The 16,243-nt window shown below is 41.0% G+C and overlaps 2 protein-coding genes across 2 annotated transcripts; one reads left to right on the forward strand and one right to left on the reverse strand.

Moving 5' to 3' along the window:
- Window positions 1-757: 757 nt before the first annotated feature.
- Window positions 758-4,919, forward strand: LOC143291837 (spermine oxidase-like). The gene is made up of 4 exons (XM_076601954.1): window positions 758-1,133; window positions 2,071-2,210; window positions 2,947-3,096; window positions 3,522-4,919. The coding sequence occupies exons 2-4, from the start codon at window positions 2,086-2,088 to the stop codon at window positions 4,645-4,647; spliced, it is 1,401 nt and encodes a 466-aa protein (XP_076458069.1). The 5' UTR covers window positions 758-1,133; window positions 2,071-2,085; the 3' UTR covers window positions 4,648-4,919.
- Window positions 4,920-6,952: 2,033 nt separating this feature from the next.
- LOC143292468 (3-mercaptopyruvate sulfurtransferase-like) lies at window positions 6,953-14,741 on the reverse strand. Its single transcript, XM_076602780.1, has 3 exons — window positions 14,047-14,741; window positions 11,954-12,112; window positions 6,953-9,437 (listed from the first exon to the last, which is right to left on the reverse strand). The coding sequence occupies exons 1-3, from the start codon at window positions 14,633-14,635 to the stop codon at window positions 9,304-9,306; spliced, it is 882 nt and encodes a 293-aa protein (XP_076458895.1). The 5' UTR covers window positions 14,636-14,741; the 3' UTR covers window positions 6,953-9,303.
- Window positions 14,742-16,243: the final 1,502 nt, after the last annotated feature.

Raw genomic sequence — 16,243 nt, forward strand, 5'->3', positions numbered from 1 at the left:
TTCATTCAGTTCATTGCAGACACCGGAATGGCAGTTATGGCCGACGGGGATATCTAACCCAGGAAAATTTGTATTTTGTATTTCTTTTTATCAGAACAGATTTCTCTGTGTGAAATTCGAGCTGCTCTTCCCAGGGAGAGCGCGTCGCTACTGATACTACAGCGCCACCCGTTTTTTTGGTTTTTTTTGTTTGTTTTTTGTTTGTTTGTTTGTTTGTTTTGTTGTTTTTTGTGGGGGGGTTTTCCCTGCGTGCAGTTTATTTGATTTTCCTATCAAAGTAAATTTGTCTACAGAATTTTGCCAGGAATAACTCTTTTGTTGCCGTGGGTTCTTTTACGTGCACTAAGCGCATGCTGCACACGGGACCTCGGTTTATCGTCTCATCCGAATGACTAGCGTCCAGACCACCACCGTGACTCAAGGTCTAGTGGAGGGGGAGAAAATATCGGCGGGTGAGCCGTGATTCGAACCAGCGCGCTCAGATTCCCTCGCTTCCTAGGCGGACGCGTTACCTCTATGTCATCACTCCACGTGTGTGTGTGTGTGGAGAGAGAGAGAGAGAGAGAGAGAAAGGGTGGAAGAGAGATGACTAGGATGCATTTTCGTTGCATCTGAATTTTGTAAAGTCAGAAATGGCACATTTCATGCATTGTGGAGTCGCCAGGGGAACTAGACTGCATGCTGTATGCACGTGACATCAGTCACGGCAGCCATGTGTCAGTTGAACGTTCCCCAAAAGGGGTTGGATGGAGGCGGCGCGTCAGTGCATCAGCCACATCAAAATATGTGAAGGGGTGAAACTTCACGGATATTACACAGAATCGTGCATTGAGATGGTCTGAAAAATAACACACCAAAAAACCTCAGTATTGAGGTGTTAAATTCTCGTTTTCAGAGATAAACGAAGCAAATGAGGGCAAGCACCTGGCTTGAACCTCGGCAAGTTCAAGGCTGGTCCCCCTTGTTGCCGTCACTCAACACACTGTGGCAGGCGTACACGCCACGACCCGCCGCCGTATCGTCGTGCCCATAACACTGTGACCAGTTAAGTGCAGGCAATACAACCGATTATTGAGCTCTGTTGGTGGTGTTCCGCGTACATAACTGTCTTCTTTCTCTTGTCGTGTTGCACAGTAAGTATTCACAAAGGACGTGAAGTGGGTCTTTTCTCGTTTTTGTTCCATGGGCGGATTTAACCATGTGTATGTGTGTGCGCGTAGTGTGTGAGCGTGCGCAGTGCGTCTGTATAGTTTATACGTGTGTGTGTGTGTGTGTGTGTGTGTGTGTGTGTGTGTGTGGAGAGAGAGAGAGAGAGATGACCAGGATGCATTTTCGTTGTCTGATCTGAATTTTGTGAAGTCAGAAATCGGACAGAGTCCATGCACTGTGGAGTCGCCACTGCAGGGGAACTGGACTGCATGCTGTATGTACGTGATATCAGTCACGGCAGCCATGTATCCGTTCAGTTGAACGTTCCCAAAAGGGGGTTGGACGGAGGCGGCACCAGCCATTCAGGAAAGACAGATGACTACCATTACGTTAGATCAACTGTCCCGATGTGCTGGCAGTGTTGGATGAAAAATATTCAAAATGGCTCACTGGGAATCAACAGTTTGACAAACCTGTGTGTGTGTGTGTGTGTGTGTGTGAGCGTGCGTCCGTGTACGTATATGTGTGTCAGTGTGTGTGTGTGTTGTGACTATATCTGTGTGTGTGTGTGTGCGTGTGTGTTGTGACTATATGTGTGTGTGTGTATGTGTGTGTGTGTGTGTGTGTGTGTGTGTTGTGACTATGTGTGTCTGTGTGTGTGTATGTGAGGGGGAAAGAGAGAAAGGGGGGAGGGACTGATGGAGATCGGAGAGATCGACCTGGTCGCAGCACATAAGTTATGTATAGGTGTGTGTGTGTGTGTGCGTGTGTGTGTGTGAGAGAGAGTGTGTGTGTTCTATATATATATATATATATATATATATATGTGTGTGTGTGTGTGTGTGCGTGTGTGTGTGTGTGTGTGTGTGTGTGTGTGTGTGTGTGTGTGTGTGTGTGTGTACGGCACCATCTGTCACACAGACGGACAGAAGGAGGATGGAGAAAGACCGAGGCAGCGTGAGGGTGGTGGTGGTGGGGGCGGGGGTGTCAGGACTCAGCACGGCCCATCATCTGCTGGAGGCAGGGTTTTCCAATGTCACCCTGCTGGAGGCCTCGAACAGGTCAGCTGTTCCCGTATCGACTGTACAGTGTGCTGGGCTGTCCGTATCAAAACTACAGTGTGTTTGGCTGTCCGTCCGTATCAAAACTAGCACATAAAGATGGCGAGTAATGCGCTCTTTAGAAGCACAAGTTGAGGCAGCCGCTGTCCTCACTGAACTTGTGTTGTCAACAACACTGATTACTGTTGTAGCGAAGATGATTACCAAAGGTTAACTATATCACAATGCATTCCTTGCGACTGACGAGCCTCTCCCACACACACACAACCCCCCCCACCCCCCACCCCAACCCCCCACACCTCTCTCTCTCTCTCCTTCCCTATTAGTGGAGTTGTGTGAACAATGCATACCACAAAGTGAAGCGTTGAAAGAGTGAAAGAGAAGAGCAGCAACATCGTTTTTTGGTGGTGGTTGTTGTTGGTTTTTTTTAAAATAACATTTCTTTAGGATGCACAACATACGACAAATGTAAAAGCGAAACAAAAGAAAAGTGGGATGTACGTTTAACACGAAAAAAAATGTATACTGGTGACCGCCGGTCACACACACACACACACACACACATATATATGTATATCTTTTAATCTGACTAGAGTCATGTTGTGAGTTCAATCAAAATAGATGGGTACAAAAGTCACTTATCCATCATGTATCACTTCACGTTGTCTGTGACCTTGTATTAAATCAACTCACTACTAACTAGCGCGCGCGCGCGCGCGTGTGTGTGTGTGTGCAGGGTGGGAGGCCGGGTCAGATCGGTGGAGGTGAGTGAGGGGGTGGTGGTAGAGTTGGGGGCCACCTGCATTCACGGGGCCAGTGCTGACAACCCTATCTTCAGCCTGGCCACACAGTGGGGGCTGGCTTCTTCTTTGGTGCCCCTGAACAGGTGTGTGTGTGTGTGTGTGTGTGTGTGTGTGTGTGTGTGACTTTCAAAATGAATGGATCATGAAAAATATCCCTTTCTCCCTCTCGAATACAAATAAAATCACACATTGTGTTGTGGGTGAGTGGACGTGGAGGACTGTCGTTGGAGGACGAAGAAGGATATTTTTCAAGACCCATTATATTTGAAAAAGACTCTTTGGTGAACAGGGCAAATGACCCACAGTGTGCTGAACCAAACCCAAACTCTGGTTTCCCATTACTTCATGAGGTGTTCCCCTCTTATCTTCCCTGTGTCTGTGAAGAAACGGGTTTGTAAATAACGTCGACACTAAACATGAATCTAAACATGTAAGTATGACCAGGTCCACATGACTGGACCAAATTGTGTTTACACTCACTGAGGAGCAGTTGCTAACATTGTTGCAGATTTTCTGGACAATACTATCAGGAGAACGGAGAGATAATTGACAAAACCATCGTTGAACAAGTATGTAAGCTGTACCTGGACATGGAATCCAGCATGGATAGCATATTTCAATCCCGGGACGAGACACAACCTTTCCAGAACCAAACCACCATGGCCCAGTTCGCGGAGAAGGTTAGACCTCAGATACTGCAGCACTTTGCTGAGGGAGAGCAACGACAGGCTGCTGACAGGGTCTTCAACGTCATGCTCAACTACTGCCAGTTTATCAACGGAGACATATTGGGCAAACTCTCAGCTGATCTTTGTGGCCAGTTCAAGTCTATTGCAGGCCCCGAAGTGATGTTTACAGGAAAAGGATACAGTCAGCTCATCGAAAACTTACAAAAGAAAATTCCTGATGAAGTCATCCAGCTGAACACAGAAGTGACCAAGATTTGCTGGGGAGGGGATCAGGTGCAAATCCTATGCAAGGAGAACAAAACATACAGCGCTGATCATGTTGTGGTGACCTGCTCTCTGGGTCATCTCAAAGCCAACTACCAGAGCATGTTTGAACCACCACTTCCTGCCAGCAAGGCCGGGGCTATTCAGAGGAGGGGGTTTGGTCGAGTGAGCAAGCTGTTTCTGTATTATGACGAGCCAGTCAGAAAGGAGGGGGTCGCACTGGCCTGGTCCAGCCAAGGCATTCCAGTCACTGAATCATCACAATGGATCAGAGACATCCTCTGTTTTCACCTGTTCCCCACCAACCGCAAGACCATCGGGGGTCCTATAGCAGGTGAGGGGGCGGTCATGATGGAGAGTCTGCCTGAGGAGGACGTGGCGGCTCAGTGCACAAAGTTGCTGAGACAGTTCCTGCGGGACCCGTCCTTCCCTGAACCCAGCAAGGTGCTGAGGTCGGACTGGAACAGCAGTCCTCTGTACAAGGGAGGCTACAGTTACGCCAGCAACGAAAGCCAAGTGGATGACGTGCAGCATCTTGCTGCTCCTGTTCCCAACAGGGATCAGCCAAGGATTCTGTTCGCAGGGGAAGCAACCCATCCTGATTACTATTCCACCGTTCATGGGGCGTACCTGAGTGGAGTCAGAGAGTGCCAGAGACTGATGGAATATTACACTGTGTAAAAATCAGGGATGTGTCCTACATTGCCCACCACTTTCATTTCTGTGCTAACTTAAGAAAAAAAAGGCTTTGGTAACAGTAGAGCAATAGAGATTGTGTAGATATGAGACGGTCTTCACCCACAGGATAATCGTCCAGTCTGGCTCTGTGACTGAACAATTGTTCCCTTACACCTTGTGTGGCTTGAAAAAGACACAAATATATTTATTTCTGGTCAAACACTTACTGGATGACGATGAATTTGCTGTCATTAAAGAAAAAAAGAAAAAATAAACACCTGGGAACTGTCATTCACTTTTATCCAATGTCTGAAAATTTACAGTTTCAGATTCACAGGGACCATTTTTGTATAGACATGAAGGCAGTCTCAACTCCAGAGGGATGCCTAACTCTGTACGCCTCTGTGACTAAGCAATCATTGTCATCAGCTGGCAGGCAGTGTCCTGTGTATGTTGAGTCAGAAAAGGCACTGCTAAATACCATTAAAGAGATTCATGAGCAGTGCAGGGTTCCCTTCTACATCTGGCCTCCTGGTGACCTAAAATCAATACTTCCCCATGGACTGCCACCACTGGGACACCAGAGGATAAATCTGGGTGTGGATGTGCATGGGAGTTTCTGAGTGAGCAGTGTGAGAGTAACAGAACTAAAAACTGAGGGTGAAAAAGACAGAAAAAGTGCACACACAAGAAAACAAACACATTCATAAAGAAAGGAAAAATGATGTATTGACGAAGAATCAAGTACTGTAGACATCATCATAAACAAAATTAAGAAATAAGAAATAGGGATTTTTACGACTTTGAAAAAACATCCTGCATGCCATTGGAAAATATGTGTACCACACAGTTGTGGTTCCAGTTAAAATCTACATAGAGTAGTGGTAAAAGGAAAATGAATGTTGAAAAGGAAATTGCATAGATGACAATAAATTCAACTTTGAAACTTAAAAAAAAAGATGCAATAAGACATATCTATGGGATTATCACTTTCACGAAAAAGAGTATTTTATTTAAACAGATTTTAAAACGTAAATCAGCAAGTTTCACTGCTATTTCACATTGATGAAAAACCATACACACATGTATTGAATGTTTGAATATGATTTCACACACACACACACACACACACACACACACACACACTCACGTGCATGTATACATGCATGAATGCAAGCACACACAAAAATACACATGGAAGAATGTCTGCTCCATAAAAGGGATTATTGCAAGTCACAAAACAGTTGCAAGGCACATCCAGAAAGTGTAGATTCAGGGTATATATCTGAACAAGATTCAGATAACAGTAGAGTACAATGAAATACAACATATGGCCCTGCCCTCCCTGTTCCTTCATCCTGAGTAATTACACTGCCATTGAAATCACAAAATCAAGCATTATGCAACACTGACCATAGCACATATGACTTTGTCAAAACCATTTCATCATATTTTAAAATAAATGCTTCTTTAAAAAAAAATACAAGAGATAATTTTATAGATTTTGCAATGTTATCGCCAGATATTCCAATTTCACAATATAAAAAGGGGGAAAAAAGTGAGTGAATGTAAAACATTTAAAATAGACTGAATATGAAACAATCACCAGAGATAATGACACCAGATTCTGAGATCTTCTTTTACAATCATAAAATGTTATAATGCCAATATATTCCAATCAGGAAACATTAAATCATATTCATATCAGATCACTCTTGAGATAAAATATGATGAAGGCTGGCTGGTTATCCATTTCCAGTCTTGTTCACAATGTTGATTATATCAGACTCAAAATAAACACATAAAGAACAATTGCTATTTGTCATTTATAGTTAAGAAACAACGAAAAAAATCTTTAACCTTCGCTGGCTATCGTGGGTCATTCATGACCCAGAAGGGTACAAAAACTCAAATATCTCAGCCAATTCTTAATATTTTTCTACGAAATTTCAGAAATGCTTCCTACACCTAAAAGGCCAACATTTGCCAAAAAATGAAAAAAAATCATCAATTAGTTTATGAGTAATTAAAGGTTGCGTTTTAACTACACACGGACGCTTGTGTGGGTCGTGTATGACCAATGCTTTTTAAAGAGGAAAAAACGTGGTCACCCCTCCAAAGCTCATGTGGGTCATGCACAACCCATACCTTTTTAATAGTGATTTCAGAAGGTTTAATTTGCAATTAGTGAAGGAAAATAAAGAAGTTTTACTTTCAATAGCCTCACCACCCCACTACTCTCCCACTACACCTCCCCCCCCCCCCCCCCCGCCCCAACCCCCTCCTGCCCCATCCCTTTCGCCTGTCTTCAGCTATAACCCCCTTCCATCCCTTTCTCTAACAGCATGTACCTATGTGACTGAATATCTTTGATTGTGCGTGTATAGGATGCTATGAGTCATCTCTCTATCTGTCTTGCTGTCTGTCTGTCTCAGTCTCTCTCTCTGTCTCTCTCTCTGTGTCTCAGTCTCTCTCTCTCCGTCTCAGTCTTTCTCCCTATCTATCTATCTCTGTGTGCATAAGTAGGGTTTGTATGTATGTGCATGTGGTGTTATGTGTTTGTGTGTGTGATCAGTTGTGTGTGAGTGTGTGTGTATGTGCGTGTGTGTGAATGCGTGAGCATGTGTTTCTTCTGATTGTACGTGTTTGTGTGAGCCTGTGTGTGCATGTGCGAGCGCATGTGTGTGTAATCAGTTGTTACGATATGTTTTCCTTTTCTATATTTTGTTATAAGCTTTGGAGGAATATACAGGTTTACAAAGTATGGGTCGTGCACGACCCACACAAGCTTTGGAGGAATATACAGGTTTTTGTCTCTTTAAAGGTATGGGTCATGGACGACCCACATGAGCTTCCAAGTGTAGTCAAAAGCGACAGCCAGTGAAGGTTAAAAGAAAAATAGGAGAAAGGGGGTAAAGTAAGAAAAGTGACAATGTGGTGAAGAAGGATTACAGATCATAATTAAAAAAACATTTCAGGTCTCAAACTATCTATCCATATTTCTCTGTATATCTATATATATCTATATCATACATACATATATACATATATATCATATACATCTCTATATATACATTTATATATATATATATATATAACTTGAAGCGATAATATACTTTATCAAAGCACCGCATATACAAATTACATGTCATTCATTTACTAATTTTCCGATATATATGAGTGAAAGAGTTAACTTGGTTGATAAAACTGTCATGAAGATTTTTTTCCCCATAACTACTTGCACAAACAGCAAAAAAACAAAAACAAAAAAACAAAAAAAAACCCCAAAAAATCGTTTACACATTTTTTTTCCATAAATAAAGAAACATTTTAAAATTTCACCACAGATCTTTTAATAACAGTCAGGAAATACACTATTCAAATAAGACTGCTGCCACTCAGTGCAAGACAAACAATGATACATTCAAATCTGAATAAACAAGACAAATTTAAAAGCAGTCCTGAGATAATCTGGAGAAATCATTCTGTTTATCAGAGGATTTGGTGAACAGCATAGAGCAGAGATACTGCTAAAAACAACAACAGCAATAAAACATGCACAAAGGAAAAAAACAACAAAAAAAACAAACAAAAAAGAGAGAGAACAGACCAAAAGACTGTACATCTATCCATCTATCTACTGCCAACCTGCCTGCTTGCCTGTCTGTCTGTATGTATGTATCAGCTCAGTTCAGTTACTCAAGGAGGCGTCACTGCATTTGGACAAATCCATATATGCTACACCACATATGCTAAGCAGGTGCCTGACCAGCAGCATAACCCAATGTGCTGTCAGTCCTTGAGAGAAAAAAAAAAAGAAAACAGAAAGAAAAGCAAAAAGAAATAAATGTATATACATACAAAGTGATAAATTGCAGAGAACAGCTTTGAATCTGCATCCAAAAATCACTTCCAAAACAGTACTATCTTGCAAACATTGATTAGGTAAAGATACGAAAAGATCTTGTTTATGCAAAGTGTTGCAAAATATATTTCAATGTAAAGCTTTCCACATTAAAAAAAAAAATCATTAAATCTCTGCAATATTTCTTCAAAAGAAGAAATCAATAAAACTCAGTGTATGACTTTTAACAGCCCTATCAAAAAACATTATGCTTTTAAAGCAGTGTCACAAATATCTGACGATGACAAATGGACATTGAACTGCAAATGAATATCTTTCGATTCACTGTCTTTGGTCCCATGATGGTGTTAATGTGTAAATCAGTATGTTAGTTTGAAAGAAAGGATTAATCTGATGTACACAGATCTTCATGAAAAAGTTTAGCGAACACACAGTCAAAAATGTACATACCTATATATATAGTTACAGGTATTGTACATAGGACTTTGTTTAAAGATTCAAGTATTTTTCTTACGGACTGAAGTGATCTTTGTTGTACACAAATAGATGACACACAAAAAAAGAACCGAGACCAGTCAGTCATTTAAAATGGTTTCTATGACTCATGGAAAATGTCCTCTGAAACTTTAGGATGAACATAAACCAAAAAAACTGTTATTTGATCAGTTGGCTTTGAATAGGCATATATACATTTACATTTTTAAGTCACTGACAAAAAACAGCAGCCACTGAAGTTATCAGAAATGTGCTGACAAATCCAAATATGTCTTTGTGCAGATTGTATGCACATGCTTTCAGTCTGCAGGGACATTCTTCATCTGATCAGGTTTGGCACGCTGATACCACTCTGTCCAGGCTCCGTCATACACAGCCACATCTTTGTTGCCGCATTCATAGGCCGCCAGCGCCACCATACAGGCTGAGATCCCTGCAGGGGGGAAAAATCAATCTACTTGTCACACTCAATATCATAAAGAAACCACAGAAGTAACTAAGAACGTAACTTATTTTAAACAAGTATAATCAATCAATCAATATATCAAAATATCATGAGTAAATAAACAGGTCCATCAGTACTTTTGAAAAAAACAACAACAAAAACACAAAAAAACCAACTTTTTTCTGCTTAAGAGATAAACTGTCAAACACTGATCAGAAAATTAAATCTCAACAATCTATTAAGAAGCAAGTGATTCAAAACTGTAATAAAATCATCAAATTATAACACTCCCCGATGGCTTTACATTCTTCTCACTTCTTCTCACACTGACTTCAAGCTCTTCTTACAAAATGAATACTGTCTTATTTACAGTCATGAGATCAAGCTCACTCCAACACTACACAAGCTCATCTGTCAACAACTTGGTCCAAAGTTCTATGTGTCACGTAAACTTGCATGCAGACAATGGATAGCTCTCTGGAGCCCTCCCGCAGACCATGGATAGCTCTCTGGAGCCCTCCCTCTGGGCTCTTCAAACATCTATGTGTCACATAAACTTGCTTGCAGACCATGGATAGCTCTCTGGAGCCCTCCCTCTGGGCTCTTCAAACATCTATGTGTCACATAAACTTGCATGCAGACCATGGATAGCTCTCTGGAGCCCTCCCTCTGGGCTCTTCAAACATCAAACACTCTTTGGTCATTCTTGCAATGCATGCATCTTTAAAGCACAACTAGACAACCTCTGCCTCACTCCACAAATGTCTGAAGCTTGCATGCAAAGAGCCATAAAATCAAAAACAAATGACAGGCACAAATAGCCGAGTGGTTAAAGCGTTGGACTTTCAATCTGAGCGTCCCAGGTTCAAATCTCGGAAACTGCGCCTGGTGGGTAAAGGGTGGAGATTTTTCAGATCTCCCAGGTCAACATATGTGCAGACCTGCTTGTGCCTGAACCCCCTTCATGTGTATACAGAAACAGAAGGTCAAATACGCACTTTAAAGATCCTGTAATCCATGTCATTCCGTGGGTTATGGAAACAAGAACATACCCAACATGCACACCCCTGAAAACTGAGTACAACATGGCGGGGTAAAAACGGTCATACACGTAAAAGCCCACTTGTGTACATATGAGTGAATGTGGGAGTTGCAGCCCACGAATGAAGAAGAAGAAAACAACAACAACAACAACAAAAAACCAAAAGAAGGTGGCCAAGGAAGGATTATTCTCGATGCAGTGATATCTGTTTTTGCTTTAACATATGACAGGGACTGTTCTCAACACCTTCCTTCACACCCAGTCACCAGATTAAACCCCAGGAAACAGAGATGCCTGAGTACTAACTGCCATGCAGAAACTTTCAACAGCATGAAGTGAATGACGCCTGTGTGGTCCCATCCTTGTAATTCAAAGCCTATAGCACACAGAGAAAATTCTCCATATGATATTTTGCTGCCCATGTTTACTTACCTTACTTATTGCTGAAAACACATGCTAAATCAGCGCTATTCATAATTTCAAGGAAAATGATACAATCTTACATTTTTTCCAAGTCAACATTAACACGTTGTCAAATCCATAATTTTGTGCCAAAGTCATACAGACTGCAGAATTTAACTGTCAGAAGTGCATAATTTCCATTCTCTACATTTACAAAAAGGAAAAATAAATTATTACAAAACAAACAAGTTGAAAAACCATCGGAAAGAACTTCAGTAAAAATTTTTGATCTACCAGTTACAGCACTTCCAATGTAATACATGTCCATTGCACATTGATAAATCAAAAGCAAAAAAGTAAAACTGCCCCAGTATTCTACAGGTAGAACTTGACTGAGTTAACTACTTAACGAATTCATTACAAAAATCTAAACAGAATCTGGGAAAGGCAAAGGGTGGTGATGATCTTGATGTGCAGACTAAACCAACACTTCAATTTTGGAGACCGGAGATCTATTGGCAATGATGTCTCACAATAGGAAAAACAAGTAAAACTGCACGCTGGAAAAAAAAAATTTTAATGGGTGGCACTGTAGTGTAGCAACATGCTCTACCTGGGAAGAGCAGCCCGAATTTGACACAGAAAAATATGTTGTGACAAAAAGAGAAATACAATACAATACAATACAATGCAATTTTGTTCTTTTATGTTAGAAGATGGGACAAGATTTACATTGAAAATATAGTATATAAAATGCAGAATTTGTTTTCTCTCTTTTTATCTAGGTTATGAATTTCTTTTTACAAACTGTAAATAACATTTTCTTAATTATGCATTAACCAAAGCATATTTTAAAAAAAAACATCTATGTCTATATCATATATATAGAATATTCTTCTCTATTATGCAGTATCCAAAGCTTATCATTTCAAAAAGTAGACCTATATCTATATTATATAGAACATTCTTTCTCTATTATGCATTATTTAAAGCATTAAAAAATGCATATCTGTGTAAATGTAAACCATTCTATTTATAATATTATATTATGTATTCCTACCAGATCCACATGTGCCGACAACTGGTCCACTAAGGTCAACAGGCAGTTGCTTAAAAATCTTCAGCAGTTCCTCTTTGCTCTTGAGTGTCTGCTGACCGATGTCCATCAGGTCTGTTAAGGGTAGGTTGAGAGAGCCAGGGATACAGCCAGACTTGATGTCTGCACACAGCATATAAAACAATTTGTGTAATACTTTATTACACAGAATATATACTCAGGTTCAGGTTGATACTTGTCAAAAGGCATCAAACAAATAGTTTTATAATTTAGACTTACAATATGATAAACAGTGATGTTTTGAAAATAACTGTGTGTCTGCCTGTGTCCGTGTGTCTACAGCTGCATGTACTGTATTGGGTTTTTTTTTGTTTTGTTTTTTTAAGAAGCTGAACTGCAAATAGTTTTTGTCTGTTAAAAGAAGTGGAACAGAAATCAATTAAGCGTTTTGGTTGCAGTAATCAGATCAAGGTCTTTGGGGACTGATTGATTGCTGTGCATACTTATAATATAGTGCCTATTAATCAGGTCAAGGTCTTTGGGGACTGATTGATTGCTGTGCATACTTATAATATAGTGCCTGTTAATCAGGTCAAGGTCTTTGGGGACTGATTGATTGTTGTGCATACTTAATAATATAGTGCCTATTAATCAGGTCAAGGTCTTTGGGGACTGATTGATTGCTATGAATACTTATAATATAGTGCCTATTAATCAGGTCAAGGTCTTTGGGGACTGATTGATTGCTATGAATACTTATAATATAGTGCCTATCCTTGGACAACACTAAGGGGACACATTAGTGAGGGATCAGTGACAGAAGGTGTGGGTGGAGGGTGCAAAGAGATGATGTTGGTGACAGGGAGGTCAGCATGCTGGTACATCCTTTGTACAGCTGCACTGCACCAGCCCTGTACACTGCCTGTGTCCTACACCTGGTTTCCGTTTTAACCCATTCAACCCTGAGGAGTTCACTGTCTTGACAGGCTTCCAAGCCGTATCGATGAGGAAAAAATGCAGAAAATATACTATTTTACCTCATATTATCTGTGGACACATCCAGAAATACTGTAGAAGTTTATTCCCTTTCTTTGCAGTTTATGCAAATGTAGGAACCTGAAAACTGTTTTAATGAGACAGAATTTGGAGCAAGAGCAATGTTTGCAAATGGCTGGGACAAGTAGAAGTATATTTTTTTAAGACAATGACTAACATCCATCAAATTGCAGTTATTCTGGCCCTCGTATTCTTATGTCATTACTGGTGTGACTGCAAAAAAAAATTATCCTTAAATGTGGAAAATACAGCTCTTGAGTTTTGAGTCACTTGTAGTGAGTTGTACAAATTTAAGCATGCTTACTACTTATAATGAAAGCACATAATTTTAAAACATTTTGATTCTTAAAACAGGTTTACAGTTATAGTGAGCTGACATCACTTGCATCATTTTGATCCCAAAGCAATAGGTATATTAAAAAAAAATTATTGCTACTATTACAATTTACAGTATTACTAGAATTAATTCTTTTCTCCTTTTTTTTTAACTTAAAAAAATATATTTCCATCATAAACTTTTTCATTTTGAGTATCACCTTTCACTGGCAGTTTTTGAAATCTGGATTGTTATTTCTATTTTGCACAGATTGGAAACACCACGAAACTAAATTTATGATATCATTAGTTAAATTATATATATGATTCATCAAACAGATGCTATATGACCCAAAGAAAGACAGAGGCATTTTCTGTCAACATAAACTGAACTTGCAGAAGAGTACACACAGTATGCAAGTCCACATTCACACAAACACACATATTCACACAGACACACACACATTAACCAAATAAGTGCACACCAAGTGTGGTATTTCATATCAGGGTTTTCTGGCCTAAGGGAGGCAACCGCTCCTATTCAGTGCTGTCTACGACAGTCTTGAGTGATTACCCCTCCTCAGACTCGTTGATATGATTTACACAACAATCTGATTGTATGTCTTCGTTCATCACGTGAATCTATGGCTCTACTCCTGAACATACAAAATATTTCACATACAGTATGCAATGCAATACAAATAGAATAAAACATGATATATTACCAGGTCTTGGATTCGGAGCTTTTCCTTCAAAGTGATTTGCGGGCCTTGCATCAACAAGTGTGAACATTTTCTCTTTAAACTGGTTGGCCTCAATCTCCTCAAAACTCTTCACCAGCCTGGGGTTGTAGCGGGCTGTAAACTGCTCCTCTGCCACCTGTGGCACAGTGCTGGACAACTCTTTGTTTAGCTTTTTCCACTTGCGTAACCCCCCTTCCATCACAAACACGTTCTCGTGGCCGAACACGCGAAAGGTCCACCACACCCGCTGAGCAGAGAAAAGGGGTAGCTGGTCATTGTTATCATAGACGATGACTTGAGTTTCGTTGTTAATTCCCAGTTTACCGACATAAGCTTCGAAGTTGGCGGCCTTGGGAAGCATACAAGTGAGGTTTGTGGCCTCATGGTCAGCACACTCATTGATGTCGAAGAACAATGCTCCAGGAATGTGCTCGCTTGCATATTCTTCTTTCGCTTTTCGGTTCATATAGGGAAGATGCCAAGACCCGTCCAGAATACGCACGTTTTTCGGGGATGAGGCGAGCTTATCAGCCAGCCACTCAACACTAACAACTGCGCCAGCATTCTCCATCTTGATAGTGAAGAAAAGGGCTCAGACAAATCACGTGTGTTCAATCAGTGCACTGAGATGTGCAGGTCAATGGTACACACACCGACTTTTCCGTGTCGGGCGGTAACCTCGGATCGGCTTGCGGAGCACCTGTGAATTTTTTCCATTTTTCAAAATTGTATTATTATTATTATTATCATCATCATCATCATCATTATCATTATTGATTATCATCGTTATTATTATTATTATTATTATTATTGTTGTTGTTGTTGTTATCATTATCATCATTAATATTTATCAATTAATAAATTAATCAATCAATTATATTCATACCAGCTCTACTGACAAGCCAGGTTCCCCATACTAAAAAAATAATGGCATAATGATTGTTCCCAACAGATGCAGATTTCTCCTATCACGTTCCGACAACTGAACTTAAGAACCTTGTCCATGGAATTAAAATGAATCAGGAATTAAAAAAATATTTATTAAAAAAAAAAAAAAAAAAAAAATCACCGTGAAATTTTGAGCGGCAGACAATGCAAAAGAGCATCCTGAAGACACGCGTGCATTCCTTGAGAGGGGGGCAGGCTTGATGTGTGCGCGTGTCAACTATGTGTGCCGTGTGCGAGTTTGTGTGTGCACTGATGAATTGTGTGTGTGTTGTGTGTTGGGCGAGGCCGAGGGTGGGGATTTGGGGTGGGGTAGGACGGGGGCGTGGGGGGGTTGGGGGTGGGGGCAGAGTCGGAAAGTGGCAGAATGGTTGATTGCCTGTCTGCAACGTGACAGTGTCCGTGAGGGTCTGGCCGGTTCGAATCTCCGGGTCTCAGTCGCCCTTCAAGTTTTCCAATATCATTGAGTTTGACTGGAAAACCAAACTGAGCGTCCAGTAATTTGAATGAGACCATCAATAAATCGAGGTCCTCAGTGTGCGCAGCACGCACTTGGCGCACTGAAAAAACTGAACCCATGGCAACTTAAGTGTTGCCCGCGGTCTCCTCGGGCAAAAAATATGTCAGTACCAATAGAAGAAATCCGAACCGTTGTGTTTTCAAGTTGAGGTACACAAATATGCATTCGTGCACTCAAGGCTTGACCAAGCGCGCGATGCTGCTGGGGTGCGTACACTTGCACGCGTGCCCGTGTTTGTTTGTTTGTCAGTGTGTTTGTGTGTGTCAGTGTCAGTGTGGGCGTGGGTGTGCCAGTGTGTGTGTTTGTGTTTGTCGTGTGTGTGCGTGCGTATGTGTGTGCGTCACGGTGCATGCATGCATTCATGCATGCATGCGTGTGTGTGTGTGTGTGTGTGTGTGTGTGTGTGTGTAATCAACAGTCACTTCCTAATATGATCTCACTTTAACAGGGATGCACTGACTTTTTTCCTGGCACACCTCTTGATCAAAATTCAGTATACTTGTGTGCAGAACAGTTGCGTCAATTTCCAATCCTCTTATTTTCTGACGTTTCATTTATGTGCATGTTATGCACGCCGTTTAAAAAAAAAAATCACTTGTGGATTTCTTCTTGAGCGAGGGGAGAGGATGGGGATGAAGTTGGGGAGGGGAAGGGGTGGCATGTGTACTATACCTTTTACACTTTACAGTCTACTGACCGGTGTCATACAGAACC

This window comes from Babylonia areolata, chromosome 18 (assembly GCF_041734735.1).
Source record: "Babylonia areolata isolate BAREFJ2019XMU chromosome 18, ASM4173473v1, whole genome shotgun sequence".
Classification (NCBI taxonomy): Eukaryota; Metazoa; Mollusca; class Gastropoda; order Neogastropoda; family Buccinidae; genus Babylonia; species Babylonia areolata.

Coding starts and splice junctions, on each gene's coding strand:
- LOC143291837 (XM_076601954.1), top strand. CDS start 2,086: ATGGAGAAAGACCGAGGCAGCGTGAGGGTGGTGGTGGTGGGGGCGGGG. Junction 2,211..2,946: donor CTGCTGGAGGCCTCGAACAG/GTCAGCTGTTCC, acceptor GTGTGTGTGCAG/GGTGGGAGGCCGGGTCAGAT. Junction 3,097..3,521: donor TCTTTGGTGCCCCTGAACAG/GTGTGTGTGTGT, acceptor ACATTGTTGCAG/ATTTTCTGGACAATACTATC.
- LOC143292468 (XM_076602780.1), bottom strand. CDS start 14,635: ATGGAGAATGCTGGCGCAGTTGTTAGTGTTGAGTGGCTGGCTGATAAG. Junction 12,113..14,046: donor AGCTCCGAATCCAAGACCTG/GTAATATATCAT, acceptor TGCTGTGTGCAG/ACATCAAGTCTGGCTGTATC. Junction 9,438..11,953: donor TGTCGGCACATGTGGATCTG/GTAGGAATACAT, acceptor TCCCCCCTGCAG/GGATCTCAGCCTGTATGGTG.